The sequence below is a fragment of the Macaca nemestrina genome, chromosome 18 (genome assembly GCF_043159975.1).
Source record: "Macaca nemestrina isolate mMacNem1 chromosome 18, mMacNem.hap1, whole genome shotgun sequence".
In the NCBI taxonomy this organism is placed as follows: Eukaryota; Metazoa; Chordata; class Mammalia; order Primates; family Cercopithecidae; genus Macaca; species Macaca nemestrina.
This window is the reverse complement of record NC_092142.1, coordinates 30,352,683-30,371,542: the sequence shown is the minus strand read 5'-3', so window position 1 is coordinate 30,371,542 and position 18,860 is coordinate 30,352,683. Positions and strand designations below refer to the sequence as shown.

General features: G+C 46.0%; 2 protein-coding genes and 1 pseudogene across 3 annotated transcripts; 1 reads left to right on the top strand and 2 right to left on the bottom strand.

Moving 5' to 3' along the window:
- Nucleotides 1-440: 440 nt before the first annotated feature.
- On the bottom strand, nucleotides 441-11,181 carry LOC105482989 (endogenous retrovirus group 3 member 1 Env polyprotein-like). 2 transcript variants are annotated; one of them, XM_071084473.1, is made up of 2 exons: nucleotides 11,098-11,181; nucleotides 441-3,226 (listed from the first exon to the last, which is right to left on the bottom strand). In XM_071084473.1, exon 2 carries the CDS (start codon nucleotides 2,959-2,961, stop codon nucleotides 919-921), a length of 2,043 nt encoding a protein of 680 aa, XP_070940574.1. In that variant the 5' UTR covers nucleotides 2,962-3,226; nucleotides 11,098-11,181; the 3' UTR covers nucleotides 441-918. The 2 variants fall into 2 exon arrangements, with proteins under 2 accessions (XP_070940574.1, XP_011741830.2); XM_011743528.2 differs by lacking the exon at nucleotides 11,098-11,181 and adding an exon at nucleotides 3,803-5,192.
- On the bottom strand, nucleotides 5,161-11,100 carry LOC139359759 (retrovirus-related Pol polyprotein from transposon gypsy). Its single transcript, XM_071083692.1, has 2 exons — nucleotides 10,781-11,100; nucleotides 5,161-10,468 (listed from the first exon to the last, which is right to left on the bottom strand). The coding sequence occupies exon 2, from the start codon at nucleotides 6,673-6,675 to the stop codon at nucleotides 5,161-5,163; it is 1,515 nt and encodes a 504-aa protein (XP_070939793.1). The 5' UTR covers nucleotides 6,676-10,468; nucleotides 10,781-11,100.
- On the top strand, nucleotides 10,660-12,718 carry LOC105482991 (TP53-target gene 3 protein-like; annotated as a pseudogene).
- Nucleotides 12,719-18,860: the final 6,142 nt, after the last annotated feature.

Sequence of the window (18,860 nt, the reverse complement as noted above, 5' to 3'; positions counted from 1 at the left end):
TTTATATATAAAAATATGTAATATTTACTATATATTTATATATAAAAATATATGTAATATTTACTATATATTTATATATAAATATATATTTATAGAACTATAAATATATAATATATATTATATATGTATTTATGTAATACATATGTAACATATGTATTTGTGTAATATGTAAAATATTATATAAATACGTATATTATATATGTATTAAATATTAAATATATATTTAATATTTATATATTAAATATATATTTTTATATGTGTTTATTTATATATATGTACACACATGGCCCAGCATAGTGGATCTCACCTTTAAACCCAGCACTTCCGTAGGCTGAGAGGAGAGGAGCTCTTGAATCCAGGAGTTTGATATCAGCCTGGGCAACATAATTGGATGTTATTGTAGCAGGACAAGCTGCAGACAAAACTCCTCAGACACCGGATTAAAGAAGGAAGAGGCTTTTTATTCGGCCGGGAGTATCAGCAGACTCGCGTCTTAAGAGTCTGAAGAAGAAATACGTGGCCTTTTTAAAGGCTTACAACTTTAAGGGATCCATGTAAAAGGGTCATGATAAATCAAGCAAGCGTGGAAAATGTGACGGAGGGGCTACATGCATCAGCTAACAGAACAAAAAGTTTTACAGTGCTTCCTCATACAATGTCTGGAATTTACAGATAACACTAGTAGTTTTGGTCAGGGGTTAATATTATCATTATTATTTTAACCACCAGGGCCAGGTGGTGGTGCCAAGGTCGTCTAGCTATTTATCTTACTTCTGTTTCTTTCCAACTTTTTGCTTTCTCCCCCTTCTCCTGTCTTATAAACTAGGGAAAAGGGGAGACGGGGAAAAGCCGGGAAAGACAGCAGGAGAAGTGGTGGTCTCACTCTATATTTCCCGCCTTTGAGAATTTTCACATTTTTTAGTGGGAGTTCTCATTCTCATCCTCACTTTCTCTCTGCGAGATAGAGCGATAGTGATTCATATAATACACGTGTGCTGAAGTTTTCTGATGAACCAAAGTAGCAACAAAACTTTTTATCATTTGAGAAAGCAAGGGTAATACACAGGGGAGCAGCAAGCAAGTTCCTATTACTAGCAATACACCTACAATGAGGGTTTTTAATCCTCCTATAGCTGGAAACCATTTTCCAAATAAAGACTCAGGATCAAACTCATGCCAAACCTGTACAGGCACATGTGCCAACTTTGTCATGTCCCTGACTATGTTTTCAACCACCTGTCCTTGATCATCTATTTGTAGGCAGCAATTGGTTAAGTTAAATTTTCCACAGACTCCTCCTTCAGCTGCCAGCAAGTAGTCCAAGGCCAGTCTGTTCTGATAGATAGCATTTCTCATTTGGGTTTCCTGCTGAGCTAAAACAGTCAAAGCTCTGCCAGTTTCATTAGTAATTATTTCTAAGATGGCCTGCAACCGTATGATCCGATTGAGCACGTAAATGGGGGTTCGGTATCCCCATGAGCCATCTTGTGCCCATGTGGCAGGCCCATAATACTGTATGATCCTTTCAGGAGGCCACTCATTATCTTTCCAGTTTCCTATAACTGTGCCTCTCTTTTCTCGGGAGGCATAGACAGGGAAACCTAGGAGCTCACCCATTTTTACAGGTAATAAGAAAAAGGACAGTTTAATAGTGCCAATAACACAATTACCTGTCCATTTATTAGGTAACCAAATGTAGACTCTGTGCCCACATATCCAGTATAGTCCAGCAGGAGCCATCCAGTCCTGATAAGATTCTGGATGAGCCCAGGCAGTTTCTAATTTAGAAAATTTACTAAATGGGTTCTTTTCAGTGTGATTTAGGCCCCACCAAGTAATTTTTTTTGTTGTGCTGTTGTACAACTTCTGTCCTATACAATTAAGCTTTCCTACAGGGATGATGAAGTCTTTTCCTTCTCTAGCTATACAGTATTGTCCAATAATTGAGGTTTTTAGGACCCAGAAGCTGCTAGCTTGGGCCTTCTGAACTGGAATTATATCAGGAGCTGGATCAGTGGGCACCAACTCTCGGGCTTCCCAAGGCCATCGGTCTCCAATAGTCGTTCCCCTGCATACATAACAAGAAGTAACATTAAGGGAATGAGCTACATTTTCTGCTAATTGGAGAAACAAATTTTTTGTCTTTTTCAGAAGTTCTGGTGCTGGCAGATTCAGCTCCTCATAAAAGGTTTGAAACACTGGTTTGGGAGAGTGCCTGTAGACCTCCCCTCGGACTAAAATGGCAACATGGGGGTTTAACCCTGTCCCATCGATCCCCAGGGTTACATGTTCTCCCTTTTTCCAACGAGGGTCTAGGGGATTGGTGATTATTAGTTCCAGTGGGTTACAGTGACCAGCAGCACAGGAGGGGCTGACTTCCCCCTTCTGAAGATGAACCGGGTCCTTTTGGTTCTTTTTCCAGGTAGCCCAAATAACACATGGCCAAAAGGCACAATTTTCACAAACCCCTGACTCATGACAAACATATTTATTTTCTACTCTGTAGCTCCTTTCCCAGTTAAGAGAACCACATACTGTTCCTAGCTTGTTACTATTAATGGCTGCAAAAGCATCAAATCTTAAAGTTACTTGTTTGGGGATTCCTTTTTCTTCTGTTCTAGTTATTATTTTACTTGTATCACCTAGGAAAAGGCCAGTTCTTAATCTTATTTCAAAAACGGTAGTTGCAGGGGACTCAGATGGGTTATAACACACATCAGGTTGGTCATTTCCTGGGCTATATACCTTGTACTGAGTGGCATTATACAAACAAGTTTCTTTCAATGTTCCCATACATTCATAATAACTATAGAACAGAAAGATTGTTTTAATTTGCTGTCCTACCTCAGTGACCTGATGAATATACTGGGAACAGTCACCAGTTTGAGTAAGGTCAATTGAAGTCCTTACTGTATAAGTCCAAAATGTAAGAAAAATGAATCCCACAATGAGATTCCTCATGCTTCGGCCGTACGTGGACCAGTCAGCTTCCGGGTGTGACTGGAGCAGGGCTTGTTGTCTTCTTCAGAGTCACTCTGCAAGGATTGTCCGGGCTTGGTCTTGCCTCCCAGGTTTCAGGCACTGCAGGTTTTACACGGCTGTGGTGGATCCAGGCTGGGATTCCCTCTACCTTCACAGCGGTGGGAGTGGTCAAGATAACAATCTGGGGTCCTTTCCACCGTGGGCATGGTGGCTACGTTCCAGTCCTTGATCCACACTTGATCACCTGGGGAGAAAGGGTGAACTGGGGAGAATAAGCTAACAGGGCATCTCTCATTTACCCAGGCTGAGATTGTTTGTGTAATTTTACCTAAAGCCTGTAACTGTCACTGTAACTCAATTTCACCTAACTCTCGGGGAGTGCCTGGAAGTCCCTGCAATATGGGAGGGGGCCTATGATATAATATTTCATAAGGGGAATATCCTGTTCTTTTAGAAGGGGTACATCTAATTTTAAATAATACCATAGGGAGAGCCTGTATCCATTTAAATCCTGTTTCCTGACATACTTTCCCTAAACTATTTTTGATAGTCCGATTCATCCACTCCACCTTTCCAGAACTCTGAGGCCAGTAGGCAGCATGTAGTTTCCATGTGATCCCCAATACCTTTGCTGTCTTCTGTACTAAGTCAGCCACAAATGCCGGCCCGTTATCTGAGCCGATCCATAAGGGCAGTCCAAATCTAGGAATAAGATCTCGAAGAAGCACACGGGTTACTTCACGAGCTTTCTCAGTTCATGTTGGATAAGCCTCAACCCACCCAGAGTAGGTACACACAAGAACTAGTAAATACTTGTTACCTCCACACTTTGCCATCTCTGTGAAGTTCACCTGGAGATCTTCAAAGGGGGCTGCTCCATAAGCTTGTATGCCAGGCGGAATGGCTGGACCTCGTCTCACATTATGCTGTCAGCAGGTAACACACTGCTGCATCACCGTTTTGGCAAGGGCTGACCAATGCGAGATTTAGAAATACTGACCTAACAACTTTTCAAGTGACTCCTGACCTAGATGGGTGGTTTCATGCACAGCCAGTACAACTGCAGCTCCTAGCAGCTGTGGCACAGCTACTCTCCCATCTGGTAACCAAATCCATCCTTCCTCCATCACTTGTCCTCCCTCTGCCTGGAGAAAGTCCTTTTCTTCTTTAGAAAAAGTAGGTACAAGGTCAGGTGCTTGAGGGAGCAGGGGGGCTGTGACTAATGCCCGGAAGGGGGCAGATGCTGCTTTTAGAGCCTCTGAGTCAGCGTGGGAATTCCCCAAACCCACCAAGGTAGAAGCTCACTGGTGTCCTCTGCAATGCATAACTACCACTTTGTAGGATTTCCATACTGCTTCTAATAATTGCAAGGTTTCTTGTTGATATTTTATGTCCTTTCCCCCACAGTTCAATAGGCCCTTTTCTTTATATAATGCTCCATGCACTTGAAGGGTTAAAAAAGCATACCGAGAATCAGTGTAAATGTGTACAGTCTTACCTTCACTGAGTTCTAAGGCCCGAATTAAAGCAATGAGTTCAACTTTCTGGGCTGAAGTGCCCTGGGGCAACGATCTGGCTTCAACAACAGTGTCCAGGGTTACCACTGCATACCCTGCACATCTCTCTCCTTGTGGGTTGATGAAGCTGCTCCCATCCACGTATAGTTCCCAGTCTACTGATGCCCAAGGCTGGTCCCAGGGGTCAGGTCTGCTAGAGTAAACTGAGTCCAACACTTCTACACAGTCATGCTTGACAGGGCTCTCTGACACTGGGAGCAAGGTGGTGGGATTCAGGGTATTACACACATCAATGGTTATGCGGGGATTCTCACAGAGCAAACGTTGGTACTTGATGAGTCTAGCATTCGTTAACCAATGATGTCCTTTAGTATTCATTAAAGTCACCACAGCATGGGGGGCCTTTATGTTCAGGTTTTGCCCAAGAGTCAGCTTATCTGCTTCTTGTACTAGCAAAGCAGCAACAAGGCCCTCAGACACGCGGACCATCCTTTAGAAACCCCATCTAGTTGTTTAGAGAGGTAGGCCATCGGTCTCGGCCAGGGCCCCACAGTTTGGGTTAAAACTCCAACCGCCATCTTTTCTCTCTCTGACACATACAATGTAAAAGGCTTTGTCAGATCGGGTAGCCCCAAGGCTGGGGCTGACATAAGTTTTTCCTTTAACTCATGAAAGGCTTGCTGTTGTTGGGATCCCCATTCAAAAGGTTCCCGGTCCCCCCCCCCCCACCCTTTGTGACCTCATACAAAGGCTTGGCTAATATTGCAAAGTTTGAGATCCACAGTCTGCAAAACCCCATAGCTCCTAAGAATTCTCTCACCTGCCTTCTGCTCTTAGGCTCCAGTAGATTGCAAATGACCTGCTTTCTTTCTGATCCCAGGCTGCGCTCCCCCTGTCGGATAGTAAATCCCAGGTAACGTACCTGCTGTCGGCAGATCTGAGCTTTTTTCTTGGACACTTTACACCCACAGTCCTCCAGGTGATGGAGTAGGGCATCCGTTCCCTTGGCGCACCCGACTGCTGTGGGGTGTCCCAGCAGAAGGTCATCGATGTACCCAAGCAACACACAGCCTAGGTCTCTGGTGGGAAACTTCTGGAGGTCTTGAGCCAATGTCTCCCCAAAGATGGTGGGGGAGTTCTTGAACCCTTGGGGAAGCCGGGTCCAAGTGTACTGAGTAGTGACACCTGACTCCAGATCTTCCCACTGAAAGGCAAACAGCTTCTGGCTCTCAGGGGCTAATCTGATGCTAAAGAAAGCATCTTTCAGTTCCAAGCAGGTGAACCAGGTGTCCTCAGCTGGCAGCAACCCCAACAATGTGTACGGGTTAGGTACTGTTGGATGTAAAGTCACTGTAGCTTGATTAACCAAGCGCAAATCCTGTACCAGCCTGTAGTCCTTGGTCCCTGGCTTGGGAACCAGCAGGAGGGGAGTATTCCATGGAGACTGACAAGAAACTATAATTCCAAAGGTTCTTAGGCGCTTGAGATGGACCTGGATACCTTCAAGAGCTTCTCTGGGGACCAGGTACTGTTTTTGCCTAACCGGCTGGGCCCCAGGCTTAACTTCTATAAGTATGGGGGCTTGGTTGACTGCCAACCCTGGAGGGTTGTCTTCTGCCCACACTTTTGGACACCGCTTAGCCAGAGCTGGTCTTATCTCTTGGCCCGGCTCAGTTAAGAAAAGTCTCCATTCCTCCTCTCGGGGTACCATAAGGGTCATAATGACTCCCGTTCCAGGTAAGTTTAGCAGCAAAGAGTCGTGCTCTGTAAAAGAGATAGTGGCTCTCAGCTTGCTAAGCAGCTCCCTTCCCAACAAGGGCAAGGGACAGTCAGGCATGTACAAAAACTGATGAATCACTTTATGTCCTCCTACAGTATAAGTCCCAGGCAAGCAGAAAGCTTGCTTTGCTGAAACCCCTGTGGCTCCGATTATGTCAATAGTCTTTTTGGATAAGGGGGCGACTGGGGTGGTTACTACAGAATGTTCAGCACCAGTATCTACAAGAAAATCAATGTCTTTACCCCGACTGTCATCCTGACCATAGGCTCTTTGGGGGCACTTGAGCCCGGTCCCCCTCAGTCCAACAACCCTTCTGCCAGGTTGAGCAGGGCCCCTTCCTCCTTGTCTGGGGCCTCCTGCTCTGAGTCTCCTTGTTTTCCTTTTAGCTGAGGGCATTTGTTCTTCCAATGTCCCATTTCTTTACAATAAGCACACTGGTTATGCTGCAGACTCTGACAGCCAGGCTGAGTTTCTTTCCCAGGGCCCTCCTTTCCTTGCCTCTTTGGGGGGACTCCTCTGATTGCTGCAGCTACCAGGTCGGCGTTTCACCGGGCCTGGCGTTCATTCTCTTTGCGATTTTCCTTACAGCTTATTGCATCCCTGTTTACAAACACCTGGTTTGCTATTTCTAATAACTATGATATATTCATCCCTGCAAACCCAGCCTGTTTCTGCAGATTTCTTCTAATGTCTTCTGCACTTTGACTAACTAAATCCATGTTAATCATGCGCTGATTTTCAGGGCTATCGGGATCAAAGTGAGTATACATACAATAGGCCTCACACAGTCTCTCGTAGAATTGTGCTGGACTTTCTTCTTTTCCCTGAATGATCTCAGAGACCTTGTTAACATTTGTGGCCTTCTGGGCTCCCCTCTTTAATCCTTCCAGGAGAGCTTCCCTGTATCGGTTCAGTCTTTGCATATCCTCTCTTTCATTTGGGTCCCACCGGGGGTCGGTTCCTGGTAACTGGGTCCTTACATATTCTTGGGGGTTTTGGTAATGAGCTGGTACATGTTCCTCTAGCCACTTGGTTGCTGCTTGGAGCACTCTCTGCCTTTCATCTGTGTTAAAGAGGAACATGAGCAACTGGTGGCAATCAGCCCAAGTGGGGTTATGGGTCTGGATAATAGTCTGGAGCAAATCAATTAAAGCTTGTGGCTTTTCAGTATAGGACAGGGTATTGTTTTTCCAGTTGAGAAGGTCGGCAGAGGTGAAGGGCTGGTACACAAAAACACGCCTCTCCACCATGTGACCATCCTCATCTATCCCAGTATACAGCTGCTCTCTCAGGGGCATTTGTACCCCAGTTTTGGGTCGCAAACAAGCTGCCAAGGGAGGGGTTTCTCCTGAGGCTTCACCTCCTCTCTTATCTACTCTGAGTGGCCTAGGGATATGTTTGTCTTGAGGAGGTGCAAGCACTGTGGGCTCAAGAGTGGGGAGCCTCTCTCCCTGGTAAGGGGAGGGCACCACTGGGATCACTGGTGCCATCTCCTGCAATGGATCTTCTGATGTTGGGTTGAACAGAACTTCAGGAGTTGATTTCCCTCAGTGAGTGGAGTGGGATCCTTCCTTGGCTATCTGTCCCTTTGCTACTAGCACTGCTGCTGCTTGCCCTCTTAGCCATTGTGGGGGGTCTAGCACCAGCTGTAACCAAGTGTCTATGTATGGGAACTGGTCTGAGTGTCCTGACTTACCAGTTACCTTGTGCCATACCTTAGAAACAAGGGACCTGTCCAGGCTTCCTTCTGATGGCCAACCCACTTCTAATGTTGGCCAATCTATTTCACACAAAGTTCTGTTTTCCTGGTGTCATAGTAACCCCATAGTCTCCATTAAATCCCTTCTTAAAATTTTTCAACATAGTTCCTAGTGGAGTGGGCTCACTTTGTGTCTGACCCATGTTTCCTACGAGGCAAAACACCACGCTCACACCACACGCACACCACAAAATAAAGAATGGGTAAAAAGGGTGCACACACACCTTTTCAGTTTATACCAAACCAGAGTCAAAACCAAAATCAGAGTATCCAGAAATCAGAGCCAGGTCAAAACCAAAACCAAAGTATCAAACAATTCAAGTCAAAAGCAAAAACCAAAGTGCCGGTACAGGTACACCATGGGTGATCAGGCCACACTTCCACTCAAATGGAGTGGGCAAGTTCCAAAGACTAGCCTTACCAAGTTTCAGATGTCTGGACTTAAAGTGCCAGTTCCTTCCCGGTGTTCAACCACTGTGTTGATCCTCCGCGGGGGCCTGCTGTGCACTGCTCTGACGAGGCATTCCACCGGGGCAATTGCCTACCCCAGAGCACTCTCAGGATCTGCATCGCTCAAGCTGGCCGAAGTCCCTGCAGGGATGCTCTACAGGGTAGGCATAAGCTGCCTAAGGGGCTGCCTCGACTGTCCGCTAATCACCTCGCTTCCCGGTCAGGGAACCAAGTAATGTAGCAGGACGACCCGCAGACAAAACTCCTCAGACACCGGATTAAAGAAGGAAGAGGTTTTTTATTCGGCCAGGGGCTTTGGCAGACTCACGTCTTAAGAGCCGAGCTCTCTGAAGAAGAAATACATGGCCTTTTTAAAGGCTTGCAACTTTAAGGGATCCATGTAAAAGGGTCATGATAAATAAAGCAAGCATGGAAAATGTGAAGGGGGGGCTACATGCATCAGTTAGTTCTACAGTGCTTTCTCATACAATGTCTGGAATTTACAGATAACACTAGTAGTTTTGGTCAGAGGTTAATATTATCATTATTATTTTAACCACCAGGGCCAGGTGGTGGTGCCAAGGTCATCTAGCTATTTATCTTCTGTTTCTTTCCAACTTTTTGGTTTCTCCCCCTTCTCCTGTCTTATAAACTAGGGAAAAGGGGAGATGGGGAAACGCTGGAAAAGACAGCAGGAGAAGTGGTGGTCTCATTCTATTATGTTCAAGTTGGATTTATTCCTGGGATGCAATAATATTTTAATATGTGGAAATCAATAAATGCCCTACACCTTATTTACACAACAGAAAGATTAAAAATCATGACTTTTTTATGCATGCCTAAAATTATTCTGACAAAATTTAAAATCTATTCCTAATAAAATTTATAACAAATTAGGTACAGAAAGACTATACCTCAAAATAAAGAGATACGTTCTTTATTAGCTACAGGAATAGCCCATAGCTAACATTGTCAATGGTGAAATGTTGAAATCTTTTTTTTTCTAAGATTTATTTTAAGATAAAGATGCCCACTCTCATTACTTCTTTCAACACAGTTTTGGAAATCCTGCTCAGAATATAAGACAAGAGAATACAAAAAGTGGGGATTTTAATAAGAAAGAACAAGGTCTTATATTCATGGAGATTAACGCTCAGGTTTTCACAGATTAGACTGAACAGCATGAAAGCTGGTACCATCCAGGAATCAAAGGAACTGTCCCTGAGGACATAGGACTTTAGGGTGTCAATTATTAAGAGGCTACATGAAAGCGGAAATGCTCCTGGATGTTTCCATTATCTAGAGAAAAAGTTTCAACAGATCAGCCCCAGTAAGTAAAGTCACATCCCTGACTACTGTAGGTGACAGCTTTTCACCCAAAGCAGACATGTGAAACCTGGCAGATTTCAAAGACCCCCCCCAAGTGCTCCATAACTTGAAATTCACATCCACAAAGCTGGAGCACCATCTGTTCCTGAGGGATCAGGTCATCATCTATGTCTTTGAGACATGGCCAGTCAGGCTTCAGTGGACATGAGGCCAACAATTTTAAGTGGAAAATGCCAAAACTATCATAATCTTTAGGTAGATATTTGGGGGCCTGCACACTATTAAATGGGTTGGCGAAATGTCAAACCAGACACATGGCTGGGAATTGGGATTTTTTTCTTCTGCTCTTAGCAGCACCTTGGTAACCCAATGATTATCCTCCCTCGTTCCTCCACGTCCACACCCGCGAAAAAGGCACTGGTGAAGGTGACATTTTCACGAAGTCACAGCCCGTGGTCACTTCTTGCAAAGCTCTGAACTTGTGCATTCCCAGGCCAGGCAGTGGATATCTTTCAAAGGCGGCTGAGCTTGTGCTTTGCTTGGAGACAGCGGAGGGCAGCAGCACAGTGGACACCGTTTGGGACCTCAGCCCAGTTGCCAAAGCCGCTTAGGAAAGCAGGTGGCTCCAGGGGCTGGAGCAGGCGTGATGCTCTGCAAAGAGCCCAGGTGAGGGTGGGAGAGAAAACCGACCTGAGCAGCCGCGTGAGGACCAGACATTCCTGATTTGGGCAAAGGCGGGGTGCACTTCGCAACAACACACTCTCCTCACTGGCCAGCCCAGGCCTGCCGTTCAAGTTCCTCTCCTGACTCAATCCCCTTGGCGAGGGTTTGGCACGGAAACAATGACCAGCAAAGCTTGGTAAATGAAGCCGCCTACACCGTCCTGCCCCTCCCTGCACGGCCGCGCCCCGCCTCCACTCCAGTTTCAATCTGGGATTGTCCTCCTGCAGCCCCACCACCCACCGTGGGGAACCGGTGAAGAGACTACAACTCCCAGCATGCACCGTGAGGCGGGCATGGCTCCGCATCCCAGCGCCCTGGGCTAGGTGCATAGCGCAGCACGGAGCAGGCTGGCATCCTACACATTCTGCCCTGCCACCAACAGAACAACAGCCGGAGAGCGGATCAGACCCCGGAACTCCCGGAATGTTTGATGACGGTTCTACTCCCTGCCTTGCCTTTCCTCAGCAGCCCAGCAAACTCGCCCTGCGGAGGGAAGCCTTTCTGATCTCAAATCTCTCCTGCTGGGGAGACAGTGAAGCTAGGGCCGCTAGTTTCACCTTGTAATTGTGACACCTTGTCTCCTGGGGCTGCAGGCTAATGCTTGTCGTGTTCGTAGTTTGCTTTCTCGCAGATCAACAAAGGGCCGGTGGCCTCTCTCGGCCTCCGCGGGAGGGTTGCCAGGGTAACGCTCTCGGGCCAAGCCTTGGACGCGCCCCGCCCCTTTTCTCATAGGCCTCTTCCTCAGCCCCACCCTCTCTCGCTCCTCCCCTTGTCGCTCCCTTTCAGATATGCGCAGTGTGGCCGTCCCCAGGGGTTGGGTTAACGGCCGCGGACCTGGAAGTTCTCAGGCTTCTTGTGATCCTCTCGAGAAGCCCCCTTGCCGGGGTCTCGATTTCCCACCAACCAACAAAGGGCCGTTTGCCTCTCCTGACCTGCGCGGGAGGGTTGCCATGGTAACACTCCTAGGCCTGACGTTGGGCGCACCCCGTTTTCTTGTCCCCCACTTCCCCTCCACCCCGCCCCTTCTCACTCTTATCTTGCCTTTTCAGACATGCGTGGTGCAGCCCGTCCCTAGGGGGGTGGGGTAAAGGACACAGGCAGAGGGCACCAGTTCCTAGGGGTGGGGCTAACGGTCCTGCCCTTTCAGACATGCGCAGTGCAGCCCGTCCCTAGGTGTAGGGTAACGGTGGCCGACCTGGCAGTTCTCAGGCTCCTTGGGATCCCCTCGAGAAGGCCCCTGGTTACTGTCTGAAACCGTCAGTTCACTGCCAGAAATGGAAACATCGTGTACTTAGTCACCTGCCATTTGCCTTTTCAAAACAATTTTCTCTGTTCTCTAGGCTGTCACAAATCCTCCTCTGCATCCAAGGAGCGCCGCTTGGACCTCTGGCCTCGCAGCGTGGCCCACACCTGGGTCGGGCCTCTCACGGGGAGGCTCCCGCCACTGGAATAAAGAGGAGAAAACGTCCCAGGGGAAGGGCCTGACACTGCTGGATCCACTAAGGAAACGGCCACAGGGAAGGGACCCCATAAGCCGCTTTGGGAGCCACATTCACCATGTCTCTGACCCCACCCAGACTGCTTCCCAGGCCTCATGGTCCTAGTGTGGACCTCCTGGCCGTGATTAACGCAGGTCGGCAGGACCAGAGCGCCCCTTGGTCCCTACCAACACATGAGGGTAGTTTCTGTGGTGGGGTCAGCGACAGTGTCTGCGTTTCTGCCCTGAATAAGGCTCCCTTGGAAAATCTTTTAATATCTCTTTATAAATACCCCCTTTGGATCACTTTTTCTAGTTTGCTGATAGAACTAAACATTGATCATTCTCTTAATTCATGTTTCCATTACGTTTTTTAAGTTAAGTACTGCACGACTACTCGCTTCTGAAACTGTCATAGACACTGCCTCAGCTCCCTGCAGGGTGGACACACAAGAGCAGAATCTCCGTGGGACATTTCCCTGGAGCATCAATATTACCACAGTATTTGGAAGAAACAAATTTAAATAATTTCCAAGGTAAAGAACGGAACATTTAAGACAAGGCTGGAAAGTCATCTGCCTTTAATGACTGTCATCTGTGCCTCACATGTCAGACTTTCTCCAAGAAAAAAAAATCTAAGGAGAACTTACTTGCATTCTTATGAATAGTAAAAATAATAAATCATATCAAGTCAATTGAAAGTCCCATCTGCTAGTTTCCTAAATCACAATATGCCTTAGTATGGTTTTATTTGTATGTTTGGTGGGGGGCGTTATGGGTCTTTAGATTTAAAAAAATGAGGTTTTTGAACAATTTTTGCAAGTTTTCAGATATTAGTTGTTGATTTATTTTTGTAACCTTTCTAATTCTTCTGTCTCTCTCCTCTCCTTCTCAGACTCAATCATTCCACGGGTCTCTAAGACTTGGTTTATTTTCTTTAAATTTTGTTGATTTACTTTTCTACCCCATTTAATTTTTTCTGTCTCTCTCTTCTTCTCAGCCTCAATCATCCCACAGATCTCTAAGATTCTGTTCATTTTCTTTTAAACATTTTTTTTTTACTTCTATCCTCAGATTGGTTAAATTCTGTTGCTATGTCTTCTGTTTCTGATCTATAGAAAAGCTCGCAATTATTTTTATTTCTTGTTTTTCTGTGTGGCTATTTTTCATTTCTCTGCTGATGTTCCACATCTGTTCATTTATGAGAACATTTTCCTTTGCCCCCATGAGCATGCTTATAATAGCTGCCTTCAAATTCTTGTCTGCTGATTATGTCTTGGACATCTTGGAGATGTCTACTGTATGCTTTTTATCTTGTTTATGTGTTATATTTTCATGTGTCTTCACACATCCTGAATTTGAAAACTGTGCACTAGAGACTGTATACAAGAGTTAGAGTCTGGATTCTGTTTTGTCCCTTTGAAGAGTGTTGTTTTTTAAGAGGCTGTTAATTGGGCTGGATTCTGACTTCAATACTTATCTCTCCTATGGAGGGCCACAGCTGAAACATGCATTCAGTTTTTATACACACATATTTCATATATCTATTATATACAGAAGTGTTTCTATAATGACATATAATATTTTATCCTGGATTCATCATTTTTCTCTGTGAGATTGTTAAACTAGCTACTTCATCATTAGTGGAAACCAGAACCTCAGTTTTGATTTTTGGATTTAATATACAAGAAATTACAGAGTATGGATACTTTTACATCAATTTTTAAATGTAAGTTTATATTAGTGATACTTATTTATGCTGTTGCAGATATCTATAGTCTGTTCATTTTAAAACGTCCTTTTTTACATTATGGTAAAATATACATAAAATTAACCATTTTAACAATTTTTAAAAGTGCAGGTCAGAGGAATTAATCACACATTGTTCTGCAGCCATCATTCACATTCAGACTGAATTTTATTCATTTTGCAAAACTCAAACTCTGTTCCTGTTAAACCACAGCCCTGCTTTACTTTCCTTTTGTCCTCTAGGAACTAACCACTTTTCTACTTTAAGTCTGTATGAATGAAACTACATAAGTACCTCATATGGGTGGAATCATACAATATAGTAAAGAAATCATGAGGAAGAATAATACGCACTGTAAAACATGTTTATTAATTTAAATAAACAGATCAGTAGTACATGGGGATTTTAGAGAAAGATAGATAACAAAGAAAAAGCAGTTAGATGGGTGTGTTATATTTATGACTACGGTGTCTCAAGTTCCAGAGCAGTGAGGCCCCTACCCCAGACACAGGGCTGGTCATGGTGGAGCTGGGAGCCTAGTGCAGCTGTCTGACTCCCAAAGCCCATGCGCAGCCCAAATGACACTGAGCCTGAGGCACACTGCCCCGGCCAGCCCAGGCACTCAGTGGCCCTGAGATTCACCATGGCCTGTTCTTGGTCTTGAGGGTGTTGCAGGCCTTCTGGGATGGGGGCTTAGCTGACAGAACAAATAGGAGCTTCAGGAAATAGTGGCAGTTGTGAGGCTACCAGGAGCCACAGCTCAGCCTTCCCACTGCCTTCCCAGGGGTCCCTATGCAGGAGGGCCTAACGTTGACCAGGAAGCCATGGCCCCAGGCTCTCTGAAGCTGGTCAGAAGATAGAGTCTTCTTCTACCCTCTGTTAACCTCCTAGGCCCTCACCTTTTATTCTGACTGTGCCACTTCATGGACTGGGACCAAACCCCAAATTCCTCCTCTGTCAGAAGATGATAATTATCTCTTGTCACTGAAGCAGCTGCATTTCCTGGAGGACTTTGATCTGGAGACAAAGGCAGATCAAAGGAAGGGCAGGATTCTGACAACTCCTGGGTGGAAGATAATAAAGAGAACTTGTCGGGGAGGGAGAGGGCAGAGGCAGTCTCTGGAGCTTTTCTTTTAAGGGGCTCCACCCTCCCCTCCAATCCCATGTAGCCCCAACCTGTTCTCAGAGTTGATTATAAACAGTCTCTCCTCTAGGAATTTATCATTGTTTTTATTCCTCTAATCAAACCCTCCACTGATCTTTGGCTCAGACTTTGGACCAAATCCTCTAATCAAACACTCCTCTAATCAAACCGTCCCAGTAAATCTAAGATGCAGAGGATGGAGTCAGGGACTGTCCTCCCCAGGGTGGTCTCTGACTTTCACATCCCCATCCTCCCTCAAAGCGACAGTGCCAGCTGCTCACCTTCCTCCTTTATCAGTGTTGATTATATTTTCCTAGAAGGTAGACAGCCAAGATTCATGAGAAAGGCTCCCTGGCCCATGACTAGACCTCATCCCTTATACTTCCTATGCTGCACCACCACCAGGGCCAAAAGGGTCAAGACATGTTCATACAATAGGACTTGGACCTGCATCAGGTTCTGGGCTCCACAGAAGGGACACTGAGGCTCCGTGACCTTTTGTCCCGATTCTCTGTGATGATAGACAGGGAAACAGGCCTTGGAAACAAGCTACTCAACAATTTAGTAGCTGCCCCTCTTAGGAGGGTCCCAGTTTCTGTCTTCTCCAATGGGTACCACCTAAGAGGTGAGACTTAGCTCTGCAGCTTCACTACTCAAGGAGCAGGGGTTGGCATCTTTGCTGGAGCCTCCGTCACTCATAGATAAGATGGACCTGACACCCTCATTCACAGGGGCATCTGGTAGGCTCTCAGGAAAAAAGATTTGCTGAGTTCTGCAATCTCAGGATTCAGTCCAGGACTCTGTCCTCACAAGCTTCAGGATCCTGGTCCCCACCCTGCCTGCCGGCCCGTCTCATTCACATCCATACAATCCTCTCTGGCAATTTCCAGCATATGCCGGTCAGTAAGAAGTATGCTGGGAGGGGGCACAGCACCCTGTGTTATCAAGGTGGTAGTGGTGATGAGCATCAGTTCTCAGCTTCCCGCACAAGGCGTGTCCTTTGAACTCTCACCAACCCATGTCTCCTTGACCCCTGTACCCAAGTCTCTCACTCGGAGCAGCCAAGGACCCTTAATCTCTTTGCCCCAAATCTTTCCCTCTTTTCATAGCTGACCTCCAAAGACACCAAGCACCTCCTTGTTACCTCTATGGTGGGATTTTAATAAGTCACAAAGTCAGGTTTTCCCCACCCTCACACTTCCTAGTCTAATGCACTCTGAGCCCAGCTCTCCCAGGCTCTTTCTCTGGTCTCTCTAATGAAGGCATTTCAAGCATTGTGGCCACAAGAGGGCAGGGCTGGAGGAGGAAGACAGCCTGCTCTCCTGATGTGGAGAACTCCAGCTGGGAGGGAGAAGCCCTGTCCTTGACTCCCTGGATACCCTCCCTGCCACGGGCCAACTCACCCACTGCTGCAGCCCCATCTGCACTCTCTGAAATGGTCCCTACCTAGCAGAGTCAGAAACAGGGTCAGTGAGACTGTGCTTTCCTCACCGAGTAATACCGCAGCCCCACCGACCTCAGATCTTGGATAACCGCCTGAGGCAGCTGGTGCAATGCTCCCACCACCTCCAGTGAGCCCTGATTCTAGATTTACTCCTAGCTCCAACACTCATTTTGTGTGTAACCTTGGGCATGCAACCAGGTCTCCCTGAGAACATTTCATCATCTGGGAAGTGCGATGGTAGCAACACCTTCCTCACAGGGCCTCCCAAGGACTCAGTTGCATGTGGCTATCACCATTGTTCTCACCATCATCCCTCTCAGGAAGAGGCAGGCACAATAATTCTAAAATTTCCTTTCTCCTTTGCGCCTTATCATGACCCTGTGAGGCCTGCACAATAGGCTTTTTGCATTTTCCAGATGAGGAAACAAGAGGCCCAAAGAGGGTGTTAACTTGTCCAGGACCCCACAGGAGAGGCTGGCTCCTCCCCCCACCTGAAGGGCTTGCCCTACCTGGCTTCATACCTCACGTATACCTGGGTCCAGCTCACAGGCATAATGATAACTATCATACATGGACACAACCAATAGAAGATATTTTGTCTCTTCTAGCTGGTTTATGGCAATGTATCATGTCTTCGTTCTCTTACTTTTGGAAAGATCACAAAGTATTAGGAAACTTACGCATATTCTATACAGAGTGTCATTAAAGGGCCCAGCACACAGCCTACATTAAAACAGTCAATCTCACACATGGACAGAGCCCACTGTCAAGGCCCTGAATGTCACTCATCGACACAGTCCACAGTTGGAATTTGGACTGTCACACGTGGATCTGGCCATAGGTAAAATGGGTGACTCATTGCTGGACCTAGCTCACAGCAAGTAATGACTGTCATCTGAACCAGTCAATAGAAGAAATGTCAAATGTCATCCTCAGGCTTGGAGCAACAAGTCAGATTATGTGTTCATATACACACAAACATTTCAGAGTGGAACGCAATCTCACACATACTATAAACGGCTGCAGTTGGTTCAAAGAATAATATAACAACACCCAACACAGTGGTGAGATTTTGACTCTCATTGCATACACTGCCAACAGTAAAGATTGCCACACGCCCATGTGGACACAGCCCACTGTTGCAGTTCTGAATTTCACATTCAAAGGCAGTCAAAATTGGTGTTACTACTCTCACATGTGGATCCAGCCTTCAGGTGAGACAATGAGCCTCTGACCAAGATTCAGCAAATATGTTAGACTCTAACCCTCCTAATGGTTGTTCTCTGAGATTGAGGCTTTCACGTATGGATCCAATTTACTGCTGAAATCATGACTTGCATACTTGGACACATGAGGTGTGTAAAAGTTTATGAGGTGCATATTTTTACACCTGAACCCAGAAGATGTGCAGGAATATAAATCCCATTCCTAGACCTTCCCACAGGTATAACTGTGACATAAACCTTTGCCTAGCCAGAACCTGACTGATTTGAATATACTGCCTGAAGAAAGCCCACAGTTTGGATTTTGACATATGCCTAAGCCAATAACCTTGGTAATGTGGTCCTCTTGCCTAATCCCTTCTTGAAGGTGGCATTGTGATATACCTCTGGCCTCATTTCCAGGTGATGTGATTGTCCTCTCCTGTTTAGGCCCCATTCCCAAAGGGGATTGTGACATATTGCCGAGTCCAGCACTCATGTGATGTAATCCTGCAGCCTGAGCTCTGACCACAGGGGACATTGTGACACATCATTAGTCCCCGCACAATAGTGATGTGAAAATCCTAGCAGTGCTCAGCTCACAGAGGGGATACTAATATATCTGTGGCTCAATATTCAGGTGATGTGACTCTCCTGCCTGGTTCTGACCACAGGTAGGATTGTGACATATACCTAGATTCAGGTCACAAAAATAATGATGACTGTCATGTGACATCCCAGCCAATAGAAGAGATTTTGACTCTCATAGCTAAGCTTAGAACAATCAGTAAGGTTCTGTGTTTCCTGACTGTATAAAGATTACAGATGACAATGATGCTTATGAATATTCCATAAAATACTTAGGTCTTATCAGAGTCCATCACAGAGGTAAAATTCCACCTCTCATAGAAACACTATGCAACAATTCGGATTGTCTTTCTCACACGTGGACAAAGCCCACTGTTGAGGCTCCGAATCTCACATGTGCAAACAGTCCACAGTTAGAATTCAGACTGTCATATGTGGATCTGGCAACAGGTTGGAAAGTGACTCGTTTCTGGACCCAGCTCATAGGCATGACAATGTCTCTCATGCCCGGTCCCAGGAAATAGAAGACATGTTGACTCTTCTATCTAGGTTTACGGCAACAGATAAGGTCCTGTGCTTTCTACTTTAACAGAGGTCTCAGAGAATTACAACACTCATGTATATTAAATAATGCCCTAAGGTGGTACAGAGAGTGTGAAAACAGGGCCCAGCTCAAAATTTCGATTGTGACTCTTGTATGCACACACAGCCCACA